Below are 23,538 nucleotides of genomic sequence, written 5' to 3' on the forward strand. Positions count from 1 at the left end.
CCAAAATTCTTCACTTGAGACTACATGCTTCCCATTTAGCAAGCCACTAACAGCTACATGTAGAAGGGTAAGTAGTTAGCTGAAGCGAACAACTTTTTTAGATAATGTTATTTATGAAAGTGCCTAAGTAAAGTGCTCAAGAAATACAAGTATGTGAACCCCAGTGAGCACTACAACCAAAATTCTATGTAAGTATAACAACCAAGTGTGTGTACTACCCCTGCCATTGCAATAACAATAAAATAGTTATGGGAAAGGGGAATTATAGAAAGGAGAGAGGAGGGAGTTAGGAAGGGAAGGAGGAGAGAAACTTCTGTGACTCAGATAAAGCAAGTTGTGGGAACCTATGTGGAAAGGCAGGATCTTTGAGATTAGAGAGAATTTTCTCAGATATTAGACAAGCTTTCACTCACTACCCAAAAAAATTGGAATATATCTCAGGAGAAGGAGAAAACAAAGGTTTTGTGGAAAAGTCGGAAATGGAAAATAGCAAGTTCGCTCTTGGTTCACTGTACTGCTGTAGTACTTCACATTGTAAATCACTGTGGACATCAGACAGACCTTGGTCCAGCTTATTAACGGCTGTCACTCAGGGTGTAGGTTGATTGGAAAAATAGTTTTTGTGTCAAAAGAATTTTGAATTCTGCCCCCTCGCACCAATTTTTCACTTGAGATTATATGCTCCCCATTTAGCAAGCAACTAACAGCTACATGTAGAAGAGTGACTAGTTAGCTAAACTCTTTTAGATAAATAATGTTATTCAGGGAAGTCAGAAGGATTAGCAAAATTTTATGAAGACAATTTTGTTAATGACTGACAAAGTTAAGTTTGATTTCAATCAAATGAAGAAAAAAAGAGAAAATAACAAAAATCAAGCAAATGAATGAACTACAATAAAAAACAAACTCTTAGAATATAAGACCTGAAATGAAGGGGGACAGAGGAGTAGTTTATCAGGTAAAGGGGACAACTGTATCATGAAGGACAGAATTAGACTTTTATTGGTGTAATGTCAATTTATGATGGTGTACACCTGAAATGTCTATGTCTTAATGAAAAACTACTTTAATGAAGAAAAGCATTCTTGGGGGGCGTGAGTGGTAGTAGAGTGCCTTGCATGTGGCTGGCTGGGATTCAATGCCCAGCACGCCATATGGTCCCCTGATCACTTCCAAGAGTGATTACAGAGTGCAGAGCCTAGAATAACCCCTGAGCACCACTGAGCATGGCCAAAAAGACAAGATAAGTATTTTTTAAAAGTTGCAAAAGTTGTTAAGCTTGGGGTTGCACCAAAAGCACAAAGGGAAGAGCACTTGCCTTGCACACAGCTGATAGGTGTTCAATCCCCGGCACCCAGTATGGTCCTCCCAAGGTCCACTAGGAGTAATCTCTGAGTGTATAGCCAGGAGTAAGTCCTAAGCATCATTGGGTATGCCCTAAAGCCAAAAAAATATTGTTGAGCTTCAAAATGAATCTAGGTACACAAAAACATTAATTTGAAAGAATATATACACACCTATGTTCACTGTTGCACTGAGTACAATGGCCAAGATATGGAAAAAACCTAAACACCTAACTACAGATGAATGGATCAAGAAGCTGTGTATACCACAGTGGAATACTATGCAGCTCTAAGAAAGAAAAAAATCATGCAGTCTGCAGCAACATGGATGGAAGCAGGATATCATACTCAGTGAGCTCAGAAGGATAGGGATAGAAAATGATCTCTCTCATATATTGGACTTAAGGATACACAGCAGAGTAGCACCAAAGGTTCAAATGTTGGGAAAACTGATCAACACAATTGACTTAGAGGTAAGCCAGTTAAGAGGGAGGAATAATCAGGTACCTGGGAGAGGGAAATGGTGGTATTGGAATTATGTGAATGAGAAACCATTTCTAATAGTACTTTAAACGACAGAATCTCAATACAATATTTAAAAAATTAAAGAAACTGTAAATGACAAAAATAAAATACTAAAGTTATTAAGGGGCCAGAGAGATAGCTCAATAGGTTAAGCACATGCTTTGAATGATCTCTGTACCACATGGTCCCTGGTCACTGTCAAGAGCATTGCCCAGGTACAAAGCCAAACACCACTGGGTGTGGATGAAAAGCCAAGAAGCTGTGGAATATATTCTGCTTGTTATATAACTCACAGTAAATTATTTTTACCTGCTATCTTTATCCATTATTTTTATTATACTGCAGTTTTTAAAAGTCTAGAAATCAAGCAGTATGCATGGAATGCATTTCGTAAATACTTTTAAATTATAATGCCTCCTACAGAGATACTAAGTCACTTTTTAACTTGATTTAATTAATTTATTTTTTGGTGGTGCAAAAAAACTCATTACTCCCTCATATATGCTAGGCATGTGTTTGTTCTACTACCTGAACCATCTCCCCAGCCATTAAAATCACTTTCTGAATCATGTGCAAATTAAATGACTTTTCTATTATAACTACTAAATTTAAAGGAGATAAGCATTAATGAGAATTTAAAATGCATAAATTAAAGTATCATAAACTTTAAAATGGAGAGTACCATGCTAAGTGAAATGAGTCAGAAAGAAAGGGACAGACATAGAGGGACTGCACTCATTTGTGGAGTATAAAATAATATAACATGAGGCTGACACCTAAGGACAGTAGATACACGGGCCAGGAAGATTTTTCCATAGCTGGAAGCCTGCCTCATGAGCGGAGGAGAGAAGGCAGCTTGACTAGAGAAGGGATCACTAAGAAAATGATGGCTGGAGGAATCGGTCAGGATGGGAGATGTGTGCTGAAAGTAGATAATGGACCAAATTCTCAGTATCTGTATTGCAAACCATAATGCCCAAAAGTAGAGAGAGAGAGTATGGTAGATATTGTCTGCCATGGAGGCAAGGGGAGGGTGGAAAAGGGGGGATATACAGGGGATACTGGTGGTGGGGAATGTGCAGTGGTGGAGGGATGGGTGTTTTGTCATTGTGTGACTGTAACCCAAACATGAAAGCTTGTAACTATCTCACGGTGATTCAATAAAATTAAAAAGAAAAATATTACATTAGCAACTTTATAAATTAACAAAGAATGTCTCAAAGAATTTTGCAGAAGTATTTTTAATATTCTACATGATTAAGTCTAGGATATTATTATATGCATTTTTATTCATAAAGCTTAAAACTTGCCACTATCATCACTGTTGCTTTGAGACTGCCACACTTTGTAATTTGCAGTCCCAAGTGCAAGGAGAAATCAGAAACTATTGGTATAGAATTGAGAAGAGTTGGACTTGAACCACTATGGTATAGAGTATCTTCTATTTAGTCCTTCTTTGCTATTTCTTTGAAGCACTGATTCATGTGTTCCTTTTCTAGAAATTCACTGCTGAATCAGGCTGCTCTTTGTTAAAGTTGCGGAGTCACCGAAAAAAATCAATATGAAGTGTTAGAGAGATAGTACAGAAGTTAAGGTGTGCAGTCCACCCCTGTTCGACTGCCTGGCAACATATACTATCCCTGGAACACTGCCAGGGGTCATTCCTGAGCAGACAGCAGGGAACAGACCTGCGCACAGCTAGGTGAGGTTCAACTCCCCCACACCTGACAACAGCTACTCACCAAATCAATATGAAATTCTGAAATTTGAATATGAAACTGAAGTTCTTTCTTGGCTGAAGCGATAGCACAGCAGTAGGGTGTTTGCCTTGCATGCAGCCTGCCTGGCTGAGCTGGGTTCGATTTCTCCGCCCCTCTCGGACAGCCCGGCAAGCTACCAAGAGTATCTTGTCCACACGGCAAAGCCTGGCAAGCTCCCCATGACGTATTCAATATGCCAAACACAGCAAAAACAAGTCTCAAAGTGGAGATATTACTGCGCCCGCTCGAGCAAATCAATGAACAACGGGAGGACAGTGTTTGTTTGACAGTGAAGTTCTTTCTCAAATCTCTAAGTTAAAATTTTTTTTGTTCTGAAAGTTTCACTAGTTTTACTTAGGTTTCATTCAATTAATAAAGATATTTTAAATATAAATAGTTAAGTTGTTTTATTATATGACTTCTTATTAGTCTTACAGACTTATAATTACCTCATTAGAAAGTATAGAAAAGAAAAAGATGTCTATAATTACGACACTATTATAATGATAATATTTAAGGTTAATTTAAAATTCAAATTAAAATATTTAGTCTCAAGTTTGGATTAAAAATTACCAACTTTAAAATAATAATTAAGTATATTAAGCAAAAATAATTGTTGGAAAGTATTACATCCACAGGATATAAACAAGGAATCATTAAACCCTATTGTCCTTCAATATAACATCAAACATTTTCAAACCACTGTCAAGGGAATTTCTCAATTTAAGATTAATTTCAGCAAGTTTTCCATAGTTTGCAAACAAAATCTGATCTTACTGTGCTAGCAACACAGGGATGAAATAGAAAAAGAACTTTTGGCCCAGTCCATTTCCAGATCTCAGACAAGCAAACTGGACCTCTGCCCAACTGCTAGATTTGAGATGAACCAGCTAATGGTCTCTTCTTTCTTCTACTCTAGTTGTCACTGGCCTGTGACCAAGCCTCTGCTCACATCCTAAATTTTAACAGTATACTGATTATGATTCCAGTGTGTCGAAATCTGCTATCCTGAGAGGTACTTGCCAGTGAGTCACAAATACCCTGAGGTCAACCTTCATATTGACAAGAGACTCTGTACTCCATAGAAGGATGACTCAACACCAAGCTCTTAGGGATGGAAGTTAGAGATCTTGACAGCCCAGGGAATGGCTATTGACTTTCTCTTTGTAAGGCATGTTAGTTAGGGATTAGTGAATTTCATAAAGCTGCCAAAAGTAACCCAATCTTGATCACGTAATATGTATTTTTGCAGCACATACTAATAAAACACTGGATCACAACCTCTCCTTCCACAAACTGGTAGTATACATTAACTGTCTAAACATAGGTAAATAAGGCAAAGCATAAAACTGCAGGCAGGGCACTTGTCTTGCATTTTTTGGCCTATCTACCCATATGGTCCCCAAGTCCTGACAGAGGTGAATCCTGAATGCAGACCCAGGAGTTAAAACCTGAGCACTGATAGACCCCAAAACTTAAAAAATAATTTTTTTAAAAACCCTACAAGTTTGGGGACATTAAGAGTTCAGTTTTAATCATCCACGGAAATACAGATTCAAAAATATTATCTGGTAGTATTTGTCAGCACTTTTCTATGTCTATTTTCATTGAACTTAGATTTTATTCCTTTGTGAATGAAGTAAAAAAATCTCAGCTCTGATGAACACTAGATGTAGGATACCAGGATTCGTTTTTGTTGTTGTTTTGGGGTCACACCTGGTAGTGCTCAGGGCTGATTCCTGGCTCTGAAACTCAAAGGTCATTTCTGGCAGGCTTGGGGATGCCTGGGGCGTGGGATAAGGGATGCTGGGACTGAACCTGTGTTTGTTGCATGCAAGGCAAGTGCCATACCCACAGTACGATTGCTCCTGCCCCCATGGATATTAGGTTTTTTTTAAAAAAATAATTAGGTTTGGGGGCCATACCCAGCAATGCTCAAGGGTTACTCCTTGTTCTGCACTCAGAAATTATTTCTGGTAGTGCTGACGGACCTGACATGCCAGGGATTCAACTTGGGTTGGCCACATGCAAGGCAAACACCCTACCCACTGTATTATCTCTCCAGCCCCTAGGATTCTTCTCTCAAAGGGTATACTTGTTGTGATGTTCCCAAGATATCGTTCACATTCCTCTCCATCTTTCCATTTAGTTATTCAAATCACTGCACACTTATTTAACTTTAAATAATACAGGGGAAGCTAAGAGCCTACATACCGGTCCCTTGCTTCCATTCTTTCCAATCTATCTCATGATGAGAAAGAGATAGATTCTTGGCTAAATCCCATCTTGTCTCCAAACACTATGAGTTGAATCAATGGCAAAGCACCTGGCATCTGGTCATGAGCAGTAAGGGCATAGTATCCTTGGTGTGCCTTGTGCTAGCCTTACATTTCTCCTTTCATAGACAGTTAAGTTTACCAGGTTCACCAGCATTGCTGGTCTCATTTGGATTATCATCATAACAGCTCTGATTCTCATGATGGTTTCATTTATGAAGTTTATCTGGAGGAGTTATTAATTTGGAGGAGGTATTTTGTATACATATAATCTTTTTATCATCTACTTTATAGCCTTAGTTGTTTAGGCATTGGGTAGTTTTAAAACCTTCGTTTTCATATTCCAACCCCTGAGCTTAAATAATTTTTTGCCCAAAATTGTCTTTCTGTTTCTGTCTCAGTGGAATTGTCTGGAGTCAAACAGACAAGAGCATGAATGAGTCATCCTTACAATAGTATAAACTCTTTCAGGAAGTAGGAGGGTTGTGATTCCCATTGCAAGTCCTCCCTGGCCCCCTGTCCACCAATTTAAAAGGCTGCCTGCTGAGGTAAGAAACCTATGGACAAGAACAGACTCTTGTTAGGAGCTGTTACATTATTTATTATTATTATTATTATTACAATAATGACCAAATTGCTTTCTTGAAAGACACTATCATTTTGCACTTTCACCAGCTGCACGTGTGAATATACCTGTTTTTCCGCTTCCAGATAATGCTGAGCTTTATTGTTTAAAGTTGTTTTCCTACATTGGTAAATGGAGGCCATTCCATGCTTTGCATGTAAGAGGCCCTGGGTTTGATCCTAGCATGCCACAATCCCAGTTCCCATGCTCCACCTAAAACACATAAGGTTGTTTTCCCATTTAAGAAACTCACTTTAATATTCTTTTCTCTGATTGCTTCTGAGGAAAAAAATTTTCCCACATTGTTATTAGTAATTTATTTCATATATGTTTTCTTTTTTATTGAACATTGGTTTGTAATATCCCATACGTTCAAGGTATACAGCATTACAATTTAACATCTGTGTAAACTATACTATGCTTGAATTAAAAGTCTAGTTTTCATCTATCAACACACTATTGAGCTTTTATACTCAATTTGCCCATCTATCCTCCACATTCCCTCTGATAATACTATTTTGTTCCTGCAGTATAAGTCTGTTTTCATTTTTTTGTTCATTCTTATTATCTACTAAATATAAGTAAAACTACATAGTATTTGTCTTTCTCTGTCTGACTTATTTCACTTAGCACCAATATGGTAAGCAGTACAGATATTCCTCAAAATAATTAGAAATAAGATTCAGAGGCCAGAGAGAAAGTATGAGGGTTAAGGCACTTGCTTTGTTTGAAGCTGACCCTGGTTTGTATCTGGCACTGGAAGGTCCCCAGAGCATCTAAAATAACATAAGATCGAACTATTCCATTGCTTGCTATTTATGTAACAAACAGGAAAAACAATGACATGAAAAAATGTATGCGCCCCCATATTCACCATGCCATTATCTACAATAGCCATTTCTTAAACATTTTTATGTCTTCTGAATTTCAGAGAAAATTTTTTCCAGAGAAAATTTCCAGAGAAATTTTCTTATTTTTTCCAAATAAGAAATATCAAATTGTATAATGCGTAGTCTCAGGTTCCTAGCCCCATCTCTGCTCTTGTCCTCCTCAGAAAAACTCAAGCATATAATTTGCCTAAAACAGCCTGAGAAATCTCATTACACACACTTCCAATGTACAATTGTACAAATAGGAGATGACTCAACATTTCTAGGAAATAGAATTTTAGTAGCTCCTATGCATGTGGAGGCGACCAGCTACCTCTGAGATCTCTGGAACAGAAAGATGCTTTTTAAAATGGGTGAACGATCTGGACAGATAGTTTCCCTCCCCTCCCCCCTAAAAAACATACAGATGGCTCTCAGACACATGAAAAAATGTTTATCAGCACTTATTTGAAATCGCAATGAACTATCACCTCATGTTCATAAGAATGGTCTATATAAAACTGGCAGAAAACAAGTGTTAGTGAGGATAGTAAATAAAAATAAAGAACCTTTGTACATTATTGGTGGGAATATAAATTGCTGCACCCACCATGTAAACAGGTGTGATTCCTTAAAAAAATTCCAATAGAAACAGAAATCTAGACAAATAAATAAAATATGCAATTTGCCGCAACATGAATGGAACCAGAAGACATCATGTTAAGTGAAGTAAGCCAAGAAAAAGGATACACACAGGATGATATCACTAATAACTGGTATTGAGAATAAATGGATGAGGGAATGCAATGTTTTAAATGGGGGATACCCAGGTCAAACTTTGCCCCAGACTATAGGGCAGAGAAGGAAAGAAAGAATGAAAGGAAGGAGGAGAAGACACAAATGGGAAGCAACAGGAGCATGGTCAGAAAACTCAGGTACAAAGGTGGTGTTAAGAAATCACAGAGCTGAATATCCAAACCACAGTGTCAACAACACTGAAATCAACAGACCCAAGCTACAATAACTGAACTTAGAAAGGAGCCTGTCAAGAGAGCAGGCTGGAAGGGGTCAGGGGGATATGCTGCAATACTGCATGTCTAAAACTTAACTATGAATAACTTCATAAATCACAGTGCCTTAATAAAAAATTTTAAAATATGAAAAATAATAAAATAAACTGATGTGGCCACCATGGAAAAAGGTGTGGTTCCTTAAAAAAACAAAAACGCAACAAAACAAAAAACAAATTCCAACAGAAACAGCAATCAAGCAATAGTATTCATAGGTATTTTTTCCATAGGATATAAAAATATAAAAATAAAAGGTTATTTGCACTGTTATGTTCCATAGCAACTTTGTTCACAATACATAAAATATGGAATCAAATTACACACCCACTTGCAAATAACTAAAGAAATTCAGTATATTCCCATGTGGTATTAATGTCTTACCTGAATGACATTAAAAAGATGAAGTTGTGATCCATGGAACAAAATGGATTATATTTAAAGTAATTATGCTAAGTGAAAAAAAGGGAAGACAAAGACAATTACTGGACGGTTTCACTCGTATGTGTAATTTAAATAATTCGGAGAAATAAACTGGCAAAAAAAGAAAAACAAAAATAGCTATCTGGTAGACCAGTGAAAACTATGGTGGTTGCCAGAAACAGATGGGAGAAATCAGTAGAGCAATCTTGGTGGCGTGATGACGCTGTAACTTTGATGCTGGGAGTGATGACAATTAGACGCATATAGAGATATGAAGATAAACCGTTGGAATTCCATGTTGTAATCCAAGTAGTCAACAAAAAATATTTTAAAAATAAAGTGAATTTGATTAAATTTTTAAAAGAAGAAATGATGCTTTAAAAAACTAAACTAGACTTATAGCTCTACAAGCATTCCTCAGGAAGGAGGAGCGAGCACACATAAGTAACCTAACCTCACAGCTTAAGAGCTTGGAGAAGGACCAAAAAAAGGAGCACAACCCGAACAGGAGAAAGGAAATAATAAAACTCAGAGCAGAGATTAACGAGATGGAAACCCAAAAAATCCGAAAGATCAATGAAACCAAAAGCTGGTTCTTTGAGAAAATTAACAAGATCGATAAGCCTCTAGCAAAACTCACAAAGAAAGGGAGAGAGAAAACCCTAATAAACCGAATCAGAAATGAAAAGGGGGTCATTACAACAGAAACCACAGAAATTCAGAGGATCCTCAGGGAGTACTTTGAGAAGCTTTATGCCACGGAACATCAAAACCTCGAGGAAATGGATAAATTCCTAGATTCCTACAGACTCCCAAGGCTGAACCAAGAAGACCTGGAATACCTGAACAGACCTATCACTATCAAGGAAATTGAAATGGTAATAAAAAATCTCCCCAAGCACAAAAGTCCTGGCCCGGATGGATTCACTAGTGAATTCTTCCAAATCTTTAAAGAGGACTTACTCCCTATCCTCTTTAAGCTTTTCCACGAAATTGAAATATCAAAAACACTTCCAAACAGTTTCTACGAAGCAAATATCACACTGATACCAAAAGCAGACAGAGATACCACAAAGAAAGAGAATTACAGGCTGATATCCCTGATGAACACAGATGCAAAGATCCTCAACAAACTACTAGCAAATAGAATCCAACTACTCATCAAAAAGATCATACACCATGACCAGGTAGGATTCATCCCAGGGATGCAAGGATGGTTTAACATTCGGAAATCAATCAACATAATCCACCATATCAACAAAAGAAAAGATAAAAAGCATATGATCATATCAATAGATGCAGAGAAAGCATTTGATAAGATCCAGCACCCCTTTATGATGAAAACCCTAGCCAAAATGGGTATAGAGGGGACCTTCCTCAACATAATTAAAGCCATCTACCACAAGCCTACAGCAAGCATCATCCTCAATGGGGAAAAACTGAGAGCCTTCCCTCTTAAGATCAGGGACGAGACAGGGATGCCCACTCTCTCCACTGCTGTTCAATATAGTACTGGAAGTACTTGCAATAGCGATTAGGCAGGAAAAAGATATTAAGGGCATTCACGTAGGAAAGGAAGAAATCAAGCTCTCACTATTCGCAGATGATATGATACTCTACTTAGAGAACCCAATAACTTCCACCAAAAAACTCCTAGAAACAATAGATTCGTATAGTAAAGTTGCAGGTTATAAAATCAATACCCAAAAGTCCATGGCTTTCCTATACGTAAACAGTGAGAGAGAAGAAAGCAACATGAAAAAAACAATCCCGTTCACAATTGTGCCCCAGAAAATCAAGTACCTAGGAATCAGCTTAACTAAGGAAGTAAAGGACCTGTACAAAGAAAACTACAAAACACTACTTCAGGAAATAAAAGAGGACATGAGGAAATGGAAAGATATCCCCTGCTCATGGGTCGGGAGACTTAACATTGTCAAAATGGCAATACTACCGAAAGCATTGTATAAATTCAATGCAATCCCTATAAGGATACCCATGACATTCTTCAAAGAAATGGAGCAAACACTCCTGAAATTTATATGGAACAATAAGCCCCCACGAATAGCTAAAGCAATTCTTGGGAAAAAGAAAATGGGAGGAATCAACCTCCCGAACTTCAAACTGTACTACAAAGCAGTAATAATTAAAACAGCATGGTACTGGAACAAAGGCAGAACTGCAGACCAATGGAACAGGGTTGAATACAATGACATCTCCCCTCAATCATATGCTCAGCTAATCTTTGATAAAGGTGCAAGTAATGTGAAGTGGAGTAAAGAAAGCCTCTTTAATAAATTGTGTTGGCATCACTGGACGGCTACATGCAAAAAAATAGGCTCAGAACTCTGCCTAACACCATGCACAAAAGTAAGATCAAAATGGATTAAAGACCTCAACATCAGACCAGAAACCATAAGGTACATTGAAGATAAAGTTGGCAAAACCCTCCATGACATTGAAGCTAATGGTATCTTCAAAGATGCCACGCCACTGGCCGAGCAAGTGAAAACAGAGATAGATAAATGGGACTATCTTAAACTAAGAAGCTTCTGCACCTCCAAAGAAACAGTGACCAAAATACAAAGACAGTCTACAGAATGGGAAAGGATATTCACCGAATACACATCTGACAAGGGGTTGATATCCAGGATATACAAAATACTGGTTAAACTCCACAAGAAGAAAACATCCAACCCCATCCAAAAATGGGGCAATGAAATGAACAGAAACTTTCTCAAAGAAGAAATCCGAATGGCAAAAAAGCACATGAGAAAATGCTCTACATCATTAATCATCAGGGAGATGCAGATCAAAACCACAATGAGATACCATCTCACACCTCAGAGACTGGCCCACATTCAAAAGAACAAAAGCAACCGATGCTGGCGTGGATGTGGCGAGAAAGGGACACTCCTTCACTGTTGGTGGGAATGTCCACTGGTTCAGCCCTTCTGGAAAACAGTATGGACGATTCTCAAAAAATTAGAAATTGAGCTCCCATTTGACCCAGCAATACCACTCCTGGGAATATATCCCAGAGAGGCAAAAATGTATAGTCGAAGTGACATCTGCACTTGTTTGTTCATTGCAGCACTCTTTACAATAGCCAGAAACTGGAAGAAACCTGAATGCCCAAGAGCAGATGACTGGTTAAAGAAACTTTGGTACATCTACACAATGGAGTACTATGTAGCTCTTAGAAAAGATGAAGTCATGAAATTTACATACAAGTGGTACAATATGGAAAGTATCATGCTAAGCGAAATGAGTCAGAAAGAGAGGGATAGACATAGAAAGACTGCATTCATCTGGGGAATATAAAGTAACAAAGTATGAGATTAATACCCAAGAATAGCTGAGATCAGCACCAGGAGGATTACTCCATAACTTAGAGGCCAGCCGGGTATCCTAGAGGAAAGGGCAGTTCAGATAGAGAAGGGAGCACCAAATAAAAGATGTTTGGAGGATCCTCCCAGGAGGGGAGATGCATGTCGAAAGTAGACTATGGACTGAACATGTTTGCCACTCAATGCCTCTTTTGCAGACCACAACACCCAAAAGGAGAGAGAGAACACAGGGGATTGCCCTGCCACAGAGACAGGGGGGATGGGGGGATGGGGGTGGGAGGGTGGTGGAAAATGGGCACTGGGCACTGGTGGAGGGATGGGTATCTGATCATTGTATAATTGAAACCAAAGCACAAAAAATTGTAAATTTACAATTTAAAAAAAAAATAAAGGGGGAAAAAAACTAAACTAGACAAGATAAAAGGTATTTTGAGTGGCTGGAGCAATAGTACAGTGGATAGAACATTTGCCTTGCACACGGCCGACCAGGGTTCAATCCCCGATATCCCATATGGTCCCCCAAGCACCGCCAGGAGAGATTCCTGAGTGCAGAACCAGTAGTAAGCCCCGAGCATCGCTGGGTGTGAGCCTAAAAGCAAATTTAAAAAAAAGATATCTTGAGTAGTTGAGAAGTAACGGATAAGGGGTTGGAGTGGCAGTACAGGGGGTAAAATGCTTGTCTTGCATGCAGCCAACCTGACTTTGATCCTCAGTATCTCATACAAGTCTCCTGAGCACTGCCAGGAGTGATTCATAACTGCAGAGCCAGGAGTAATCCTTGAGCATTGCCAGGTATGGTCCCAAAAACCAAAACAAAACTGAAATATGAGGTGATGGATAAGCACCAAGTTTTTTTTTTTTACATTTTTTATTAGTGACGCACCATAAGGTACAGTTACAGTCTTACAAACTTTCGTGCTTGTGTTTCAGTCATACAATAGTTGAGTACCCATCCCTCCATCAGTGCCCATTTTCCACCACCAATGGTCCCAGCAGTAGGTAGGATAGTAAGTAGGGACAGTGGGAATCTCGTTCATCCATTCATGCGTGTCACTAATTAGATGACCAAGACTCAGAGACTATAAAATCCAGCTTCCGGAACCGCGTGGCCTCAAATGCAGCCGCGCGACATCTTATCAAGACATCTTTTATGACATCTTATCATCTCATTCCTACTTTGGACAAACTTGCAGGCTATCAAATGTAGCCTGCCCACAGGGCAAAGTCTGGCAAACTCCCCGTGGCATACCAAATATGCGAAATACCAGTAACAATGATGGGTCTCATTCTCCTAAAGAGCCTTGAATATAATCTCAGGGTTAGGATGAAAGAGACGTTACTGGGGCCTGCTCGAGGCAATCGACGAATAACAGGATGATGAAATGAAATGAAAAATGAATGGTCCCAGCATCCCTCCCACAACCTCCACCCCGCCCCCTCCATCCCACCCTGCCTCTGTTACAGGGCATTCCCTTTTTAAGCACCAAGTTTTATATTTTGCTATTGCATATGGCATTAGTCATATATATTTATCATTTTTGTTTACCTCAATTATATTCTCCTATTTCATATCTACCTGTTCTGTAGGTTTTTCAGATCAGAAAAGTTGTCCTGGAAGACAATTTCAGTTTCTTAAAGGTAAAATTTTATACATAATTTAAAATATGTTATTACACCGTATTTAATTTCTGTGTTATTTGCTTCTTCTTCCTTTACAGGTGAGACCTGTCAAATCTCAGAAATTGTTCTCCTTTATAAGTAACAACAGATTAGCAAACAAAACTTTCTACTTTACTCCTTTCTATTGACAAATTCAGATTTGGCCAAATAGTAACTTAATTATATGCATCAAAGCTTCACTTATTTAGGGTGGAGAAATAGTACAGCAGCTAATGTACTTGCCTTGCAAATGATTAACCTGGATTTGGTCCATGGCATCCCATGTAGTCCCCCAAACATTGCCAGGAGTGATCCCTGAGTACAGAGTTAGGAGTAAGCCCTGAAAACTTTGGGTATGGCCTGAAACCCCCAAACAACCGAAAACTCAAACTCAGTATTTGTTGAATGAGGCATGAACTTTACAAATCAATCCTAAGTGAGATTTGAATTGAAAATTCCAGGGCCTCCTTTCGAGGGGGTAGGACTGAGTCCTCACCCTGCACCCTGGTGAAGCCGTGGAAACCCTGTAAGTCACAGCCATAACCCACAAGCTTCTACTATATAAATGGCCCAGATTTACTACTTCACAACTAATCTTGGAAGAGATGCTAAGCCAAAGAAACTCCCAAGTATACCTGTTTGGGAGCTGAAAACAACGGGGCCTTCTCTGAGGAGGCAGGCAGGGAAGCCTCACGTGAACATTCAGTACTGCCATAAGCCCCAGTAGCCACATCCAAACCCTGCAGCCATCAACATAAAAATAGGCCCAGTTTCACAACAAATTTTAAGAGACATCAAGACAAAAAATTGTCCGAGCTCTACAGCTCCTGCAGTGTGCAGACACATACACAACCATGCAATACCTCCAAATTCCACAATACTGACAGCCTAATAGGGACACAGCAAATTTGCTAGGAAAGTAACATAGAAGCCCACTAAGCTCCATAATGAACACAATAACACTTAAGGCTCAACTAGCAACAAACAACTTAGTAAATCTTCAGACAAATAATAGCATTGTGAGATACAACAATTTTCACAAATTTTCTTTTCCTTAACGTTTTTAATAATTCCATTTGCTAGTTTGTTGTAACAAGCAATATAAAATAAATCATTTTGTGCCTAAAAAGGGGCAGACTTGTGGTGGGTGGGAAACTGGGGACAACAGTGGGGGGATGGTCACACTGCGGTGGGATTGGTATTGGAACTAAATGCCCCAAAACAACTACATTATGAACAACTTTGTAAACCATGGTGTTTAAATACAGTTAGAAAAAAATAAAGGTAAAAGTAAATTGAATCACATACTAACCAACTTAAATAATGGAATGGAAGATTTCACATTATAAAATGGCACTCCTGCCTTCTCTTGATCAAGAAATCTGCTAATGCTGGATTTCGGTTTTGCAGCATAGATGCTGTCTTGACTATTTAGTAACTGCTGCCCCCTTTAGTCAGGACTTTTGCTTGCAGTTCATTTATTATCAGACTTCCAGTTTTACTCACTCACTTGCTGACTTTACTCATCTGCCTGGCACTGACACAATTTAAATTTGTCTCCTTTGTCATTCCATGCATCATTTAGAAGTTGTTTACCCATCCAAAGCTTTGGAACTGCCTATGAGAAGCATGACTTCAGCATGGAAGTGGGGTAGTATATTTTTGCTAATTGCCCTTCAATCTCTTACCAGTAGTGGCATTCCTCTGACTTCTGTTTCCAGAGACTTCTCCTTTCATATCCAAGCTGTAGGGGACTGGGCAGAAAAAATCTCATAAGGGCTTTTGAACAGCAACATTCACCAGGTAGGTCCTGAGGGCAGAGTCCCAAAGCAGGATACAGACATGCAGAAAAGAGAATGCAATTAGTTACAGAATCTGATACAACACAATATGACAAAGACAGGGAACCAGGAAGCTAGTTCAAGGGACTGGAGTGTATGCATCACTGCAGAAGCACTTGAATTCCATCCCTGCCACAGCATGGCCCTCTGAGTACTGCCAGAGTAGTCCTGGTGACCCCCCCCCCCCCACACACACACACACCACTGGGCCTGAGTACTGTCAGACTTGCACTGCTGAGCTGAATATTGCTGGGAGTGACTGCCCCCAAGACACCTGAATACTGTTGGAAAGTCCCCTGTCCCCAGAATAGACAGAATCAGTAGTGGGAATAACCATGTTTCTGGGAGGACATTTAAGGTTAGAGGTAGAGAGTCTTCTCTTGTCCACGGTCTTCTCTTCTGCCAGAATTGAGGTAGATGGTCCCTTTGACACTGCCAATGAGGATGCTTTTCTATAAGAAGTGGCTGTGTTGGTCGGAGTGGGAATTGGGGTTTCCCCACGTGCTTCTATCTTGAAGCCCACCTAGTAAAAATTCAAACATGCAAGTGACAACCTCAAAACACAAAAGTGTTTGTACACTTTTCATAGACACTTTTCATTTGGTTTGGACCTGATGCGTCTATTGCTTATGTGGACTAAGTTCTTTACAACTGATAACAGAGCAATAGAATAACTCCTCCCTGGAGTTAGAAGAGGTAGTGATCGTATCTCTAAAGCAAGTGGTAAGACTAAGGCCTTCTTTTTCAATTTGAAGTTTTAAAATCTATTGAAATCAAATGAGGTCAGAGATCTCTTTCCATAAGAGTTGTCAGAATTCTAAATATCCATACTATGTTAGGTCTGCTGATCTGGAGAGGTGATTTTTTTCATGAGAACCTTAGATTTGATCAACAAAAACAGAGTTCACAAATATATGCCATTATGTGACGAGAGTGCACATTGTAATGGGCACGTATGTTCTTTCTTGCTATGTTCAGATCTCTTTACTGGATCCGCAGGGAGACAGATGCTTTTGCCTATTTCAGTGGTTTCCTTTGAACAGGCACTGTAGCACTGCAGCACTGTCCTTCCATTGTTCACTGATTTGCTCGTGCAGGCACCAGTAACGTCTCCATTGTGAGACTTGTTGTTACTGTGTTTGGCATATCGAATACATCACAGGCAGCTTGCCAGGCTCTGCCATGTAGGAGGGATACTCTTGGTAGCTTGCTGGGCTCTCCGAGAGGGGCAGAGGAATCAAACCCGGGTCAGCCACATGCAAGGAAAACAACCTACCCGCAGGAGATGGAGGAATTAGAAGTGGATTTTCTAAAGCACTGTCTCCCTTATCGGGAAACAGCAACATTGTGAGTTCAAGTAATATAGTACTTACCATACAAGATGGACATCAGACAAAAGAGTGCATGGTAACTGGTATTATTTCTTAAGATTTACTACCAGCCCTCACCCTCATCACCAAGTTTTAAAATAACTAAGAGACAGCTATCAGGACCAACTTTTTATCATTTGTTTCTCTAACTCCATATTGGTCATGCAGCATAAAATTTTCAGCGACATCCTGGCAGATCTGAAATGGAGGAGGTTATCTCCTTTGGTAGTCCTGTGTGGGGGGAAAATGAGTTTTCTACAATAACCTCTATCTACAGTAAGTAAATGTATTCTCCAGTTAGTTGAGTTTGCAAAGCTAGGGTTTAGGGAAGCTATTATAGCATATTAAAGACTCTGGAAAAGATTTCGTGGGACAAACTACTGTACCACTTTTAGCCTCTTGCCCAAAACTGAGGAAATTTGGGGCTGGGGTGATAGTTTAAAGGCTTGAGCACATGCTTTTTAAAGAAAACTGGGGTTTGAATCCTGGTACTAAAGATTCCTTAAATCTTGCCAGGAGTGAACCTTAAGCACTGAGCTAGGAGTAGACCCTGAGCATTTCTAAGTGTGGCCCCCAATCAAAAACAAAACACAAGGAAATCGTATCTGGGGCTTTTAGCAAAGGTTCATGACTACGTAACTGATATGCCATTAGTTGCCTCAGAGGTCCCCACACAGTGGGGTAAGGAGACTCAGGTCTGATCTGTATTACCAAACAGCATATTGGAAAGATTAAAATACATCGTTGGAGATAGAGCAATTGTACAGTACGTAGGGTGTTCGCTTTGCATGTGGCTGACCAGAGTTCAGTCCCTGGCACCCCATATGGCCCTGCCAGTGCGCCAGGAGTGATCCCCGAGTGCAGAGCCAAGAGTAAGTTCTGAACACTGCCAGTGTGGCCCCAAAACTAAATAAAATAAAATGCACTGTTTGGGGCCTTAATGGGCTCTACCTAAGCTAATAAAAATTTTGAGGGTAAAATCTAGTTAACCGATGATCTGATCTTTGGCAGGTAAAGATTGATTCAGTGTCAAAAACAGTGATTTACTTCTATAATTTCAGTACTCACTATTCTAGAAGCTTGGGAAATTGAAAAGAGAAACAGGATATTGCTCTTGACTTCCAGCAGCAAATGTTTCAGTAGGCATAAAAATTATTCTATGTGGGATGTGCTCCACGAAACATACATGGATGTTGAGGGAAGAAGTCTGCCCACAAAATACAAAAAGGAAACACATAATGACAGCAGTACTAAGAACTTTTAGTAACTCAGAGCCAGATGCTCCTGGTGTTCTGACACTCTCCAGTTCAGGTACCTTATGCAAGAAAATTTCTGTTCTTCAGACACCAAATTTCTCATCTGTAAAACAGGGGTTATATTAGTAACTACTTGATCTTCTCACTTGACAGATCCTAATGAATACGAAGTGAGAAAGGTAGAAAAATGCTCTACTTTGTAAAGTAGCATAAAAACAAAGAAAATTGTTCATTATGATGTTCATTATAATGGCCACTATTGAAAACCACAGCACCTAAAAGGAGAGCGAGCAAGCAAAAGGAAATGCCCTTCCACAGAGGCGGGGTGGGGTGGAGTGGAGGGGAAGAGGTGAGGGTGGTGGGAGGGATGCTGGGACCATTGTTGGTGAAGAATGGGCACTGGTGGAGGGATGGATACTTGATCAGTATATGACTGAAATGCAAGCACGAAAGATTGTAAGTCTGTAACTGTACCTCACGGTTATTCACTAATAAAAAATTGAAAAAAAAACCAGAAAATTGTTCATTGCTGTCTAACTGACCATAACTGAAGTTTAAGAATGAATAGGAAAAAGAGTGGCAGAGAAACAAGGGAATTATCTTATGTGGGAAGAGAGAAAGATGAATTAGGTGAAAAACAGTATGTGGAGTAGTGTCATATTAGGGAGAAAATAGAGAAGTGCATTGAGACTGTTGGAGAAGCAATAGGGTTTTGGAAACACTAATTTAGCTTAAAGTTGATCTGAATATATTTGGGTGACAGAACAGAAGCCAGTAAACAGGTATAAAATAATAGCACAAAAGGAAAGAGATGGCTAGGATGTCCATAATAAAAGAAAGCAATGTTAAAAGTTGGTAAGAAAATGATAGAAGGTTCCTCCTACATTAATTATGGGAATTAAAAATGGTACAGTACTCTAAGAAAGGTCTCGCAGTTCTTCAAAATGTTACATGTAGAGTTACCACATGATCCAACAATTCCACTTCTAAATACACTGACAAAATAAGTGAAAACATTATGCCCACACAAAAAAACTTGTACGTAAATGTATAAGTGGAAACAAAAAGTAACCCACATATTCAACAGATGAATACGTAAAATTTAATCTAACCAAGCAATGTAATAGTTATAAAATGTAATAAAGTACTGATATATGCTGCATCATAGATGAACCCTGAAAACATTTTAAGTGCAAGCAGCCAGACACAAAAGATTAGATGCTATACAATTACAAGGCAAATATGTGTCGGGAAGATCTGATTGTCTAGTGTCAGATAGGGGGCCATTAGGAGAAAGTGGCAACAAATATATATGGGGTTTCATTTGGGGGTGGTGAAAATATTCTTGGATCAGAGTGGTGGTCACATAACCTAGTAACTTTACAAATTGCACAAAAAACTTTACAAAAAGCACAAATTGCACTTTTAAGGGTCAATGTTATCTGTGATGCATTATATTTCAATTTAAGTCAAACGGAGCAGGCTAGAGAGATAGTACAGTGGGTAAGGTACTTGTCCTGCATGTGGTCAACCTGGGTTTGAATCTCACTTTCAGGAGTGATACCTAAGAAAAGGAGTAAGCCCTGAGCATCACCAGGTATGGCTCTAAATCCCAAACTGCACTGCACCGCACTGTCCTCCTGATGTTCATTGATTTGTTCAAGTGGGCACCAGTAACATCTCACAACAAATTGTGAGACTTGTTACTGTGTTTGGCATATCGAATACGTCATGGGGAGCTTGCCAGGCTTTGCCATGCGGGCGAGATACTCTTGGTAGCTTGCCAGGCTCTCCGAGAGGGGCGGAGGAATCGAACTTGGATCGGCCATGTTGGCTGTGTGCAAGGCAAACGCCCTACCCGCTGTGCTATCGATCTAGCCCATTCCAAAACAAAATAAAAATTTAAGAGAAAAGGTATGAAAGCATGACAGAATGAGAGTGCTGAATGCCGACTCAAAAAAAAGTATTATCCTCACCAAGGTAACCTTCCCATCACTACCTCTTCAGTGTGAGAAACTGAAGTGGGGATAAATGCACAATGGAAGCTTTAATAACACCTATGTGTCAGGCAATCTCCTAATTGGGTTACCTGATTTTCATTTAAAAAACTCTGAGGCAGAGAGGGTAGTTTAGATAGAGAAGGGAACACCAGGTAAAGGGTGTTCTGAGGACCTGCTCGGGATGGGAGATTTGTGTTGAAAGTAGACTAGAGTGACATGATGGCCACTCAATACCTCTATTGCAGACCACTGCACCCAAATGGAGAGAACGAGAGGGAATGCCCCACCACAGAGGCAGGGCGGGGGAATAGGGTGGGGATGATGGGAAGGATACTGGGATTATTGGCGGTGGAGAAAGGGCACTGGTGCAAGGATGAGTGCTCGATCATTGTGTGACTGGAACGCAAGCACAAAAGTTTCTCTGTAATTGTACCTCACAGTGATCCACTAATAAAAATAAAAAAAAAACTCTTGAGGCAGCTGTTCATTTTATTCCTACTCTGAAGGTAGGAAAATGAAAGCTGAGAACTTGTTTAAAGTCACACACAAGGGACAAAAATTATAAGTGGGATGTGAATTCAGACAGCCTGGCTTCAATCTAGTTATTTAACCACTATACTATACTACACCTCCCCAATCTGTCTGAATAGGACAGGTACAGCTGAGCTTGGAGAGTGATTATGGGTTGGAAGCACTTTGCAGCTGACCAGTAAAAAAAGTGAGAAAACTACCACAAAGAATGTGAATCAACCAACTTAATTTTTATGCAAGGTTTTTGGGAGTAGAGACCTGAGATAGGCATTCTCACTATATTAACAGCCTTAGCTGCATTCTAGCCTTGTTCTTCTATAAGTCTGAGGTGGAAGTCTTCTTATATGATCGATAGGCTTTGACAAAGAACCTGCAGAAATGCTGTCTCCAACTCTAGTCTGAATTCTAGGAAAGTTCAATTTTACTTGACAAGGAAAATTTCTGAATTATAGTAATGGAGATGGTTAAGCTACACTCTTCCCTTTTTCTTCAACAATCCACTTGATCTGGTGAAGTCTGGGCAGTCAATAGGGTCAATAATGTGCTTTTCAACATTCAAGTTTGTGGCATTCTCTTTCAATTCAACTTTGCTCTCACAACTTCATAAACTTAAGAACCTTAGAAGTCACAATAATTGCAGCAGATGGATTCTTTCATGGGAAAATAACTGCAAGTTCTTTGGAATTCCACGACTGAAGCAAGGTCTAATAGCAGAGGTGGGTCAAAGTTATACAATTTAACTCTGGGTAATCTTGTTGATTCAAAGTGTATTTTGTTGGTAATCTCCCTTCCCTCCCGCCTTCAAAGATTTCTAAATTGAATTTTTAAATAAAAATTTATTGAAGTTAATGACAAAACAATAATTAGCATAAATAGTAACACAGTACAACACAAGATTACCAAGAATCCCATTATATAATATGTACATTCTAACATTTAAAAAACGTGATCATATCCAGTGTGAACAACCATTTATGCTTTACTTATTTTTGCTTGTCAAAAAATGAAGGATTTTCTTTGCTTACGAATGTTCCTTACTTTACCAATGCTCTCCATTTGGAAAATAATCTTGCAAATTGGCTAGTTTGTAATTGGAGGTCTGTAATATAATCATTTAGCTTGCATTTGTTCTGTTGAAAACCATCATGAAAACTTAAACTGCATCTTTGGGTAACTTAAATCAACAGGGGCTTTTTATAACTATTTATAATTCTCACCTAGTTTTCCACAAAGGTAATTTAGAATTTTGATCATCTTTCTGGCAAGTACCTACCTATTCACTAAGGAATCATTCAGCTAATGACATAAGAAAAATGCCTTCTCTCCTCTTATCAAAATGCTATTTATTTCTTCCATCCACATGACACTGGGATGTTAGTAGTCACAGGGATTCACTAGAAGGATCAGTGCCCCTGAAAGGGGTAGAAAACCCACACTTCTTTGTGCCTAAAGACAATTAAACTCACTATAGATTTTTAATAAGGCTTTTAATGTACCAGCATTATTAACACCTATTTCTCTATCACTAAGTAACCAAGAAGAAATAAATGGTTGTTTCTAATAATACAGAAACCTGTATGACTTGAAGGAAAGATCAGGTTGATTTTTTTCAGTCACTAGTCTGAACGAAACAAAGGTAGTCCATGAATTCACAGTGGTAATTGTGTTCTCATTTCTTAATTGAACATCAGTAAAAAAAATACCATTATTATTTCCATAAAAACAGGCTGGAGGACCCCAGCTGTTGTGAATTTTCTGGATTTCAGCTATTTAAGTGAAAACGTACAATGAACTTTGATGGTTATTGTTCCTATTAGACAACCACTGACAAAATAATTTGATCTTTAACGACTCTGACTTGGAATCTTAGTGTGCCTTAAAACTCACAAGTCCTAATGACTGAAAAGCTTTGTTCTTCATCTCAATGTCTAAATATCCATGAGATCACAAGATATGAGTACTGCTAAAACAACATATTAAGGCCTAAAATATTCATGGAAGTAGGCAGAAAAGCTCAAGATAATAAATCAACATCCAAGCTTAATTAAGGATGAATAAGTTACTCAGAAAGCTCTTCAACTTTACCAAGTTTTTCTTTCTGGGTTATAATATGAAGTATCTTATTCAGCAAATTTTGTTGTAAATGTTTATATATCAGAGTAGAAAATCCCTCAATTTCAATATCTCTCATAAAGCTGATTATCTTTGCATTCTTTTGCTTGACATGTAAGCAATATGCTATTACATTCTCTAAGCCTATGGCAGGCTTTTAATTCACTTGACCATAATCCTATCCCAGGGGGTAAGATTCTGAGAATATAAATAGGCTCAAGAGTAGTTCCAATAGAACTTTACTTATTAAGGCACCTCTTAACCTCTTGAGGTTGGCCTGATGAAGAGAAACCATGTTCCTCCTTAATGCCACTATGAAAGAGAGAAAACTAGGCTGGGAGAGCCAGAGGTTAGAGCTACTGGCACTAATTATGTTCATACTTATCTGGAATGAAACAACAAAAAAAGGCCTAATGGGGAATCTGGTTGTGTCTATGTTTGGTCCGCTTAAATGAAAGTAATGTAAAATTTAAGTTTTCTGTTTCTATAAATTGGTAAATGGCAGGGCTGTGTAGGTTAGTGATAATCTAG

At 38.9% G+C, this 23,538-nt stretch overlaps 2 protein-coding genes across 2 annotated transcripts in view; one reads left to right on the forward strand and one right to left on the reverse strand.

Annotated features, from left to right (window-relative positions):
• Positions 1 to 479: 479 nt before the first annotated feature.
• NOX1 (NADPH oxidase 1) lies at positions 480 to 21,347 on the forward strand. The gene is given in 15 exon segments (XM_056124134.1): positions 480 to 534; positions 4,881 to 4,955; positions 5,778 to 5,933; positions 6,037 to 6,138; positions 13,826 to 13,876; positions 15,483 to 15,518; positions 15,521 to 15,596; positions 15,598 to 15,661; positions 15,664 to 15,704; positions 16,145 to 16,264; positions 17,079 to 17,145; positions 17,291 to 17,384; positions 18,518 to 18,543; positions 21,251 to 21,285; positions 21,287 to 21,347. Coding segments are annotated over 15 exon segments (1,059 nt in total).
• Positions 15,610 to 23,538, reverse strand: part of CSTF2 (cleavage stimulation factor subunit 2) — a 41,912-nt gene continuing 33,983 nt past the window's right edge. The window contains exon 16 of the mRNA XM_056124145.1: positions 15,610 to 15,707. The gene's annotated coding sequence lies outside the window, so the exon portion shown is untranslated. The remainder of the gene's footprint in view (positions 15,708 to 23,538) is intronic.

Source organism: Sorex fumeus, unplaced genomic scaffold (assembly GCF_029834395.1).
Source record: "Sorex fumeus unplaced genomic scaffold, SorFum_2.1 ptg000050l, whole genome shotgun sequence".
Classification (NCBI taxonomy): domain Eukaryota; kingdom Metazoa; phylum Chordata; class Mammalia; order Eulipotyphla; family Soricidae; genus Sorex; species Sorex fumeus.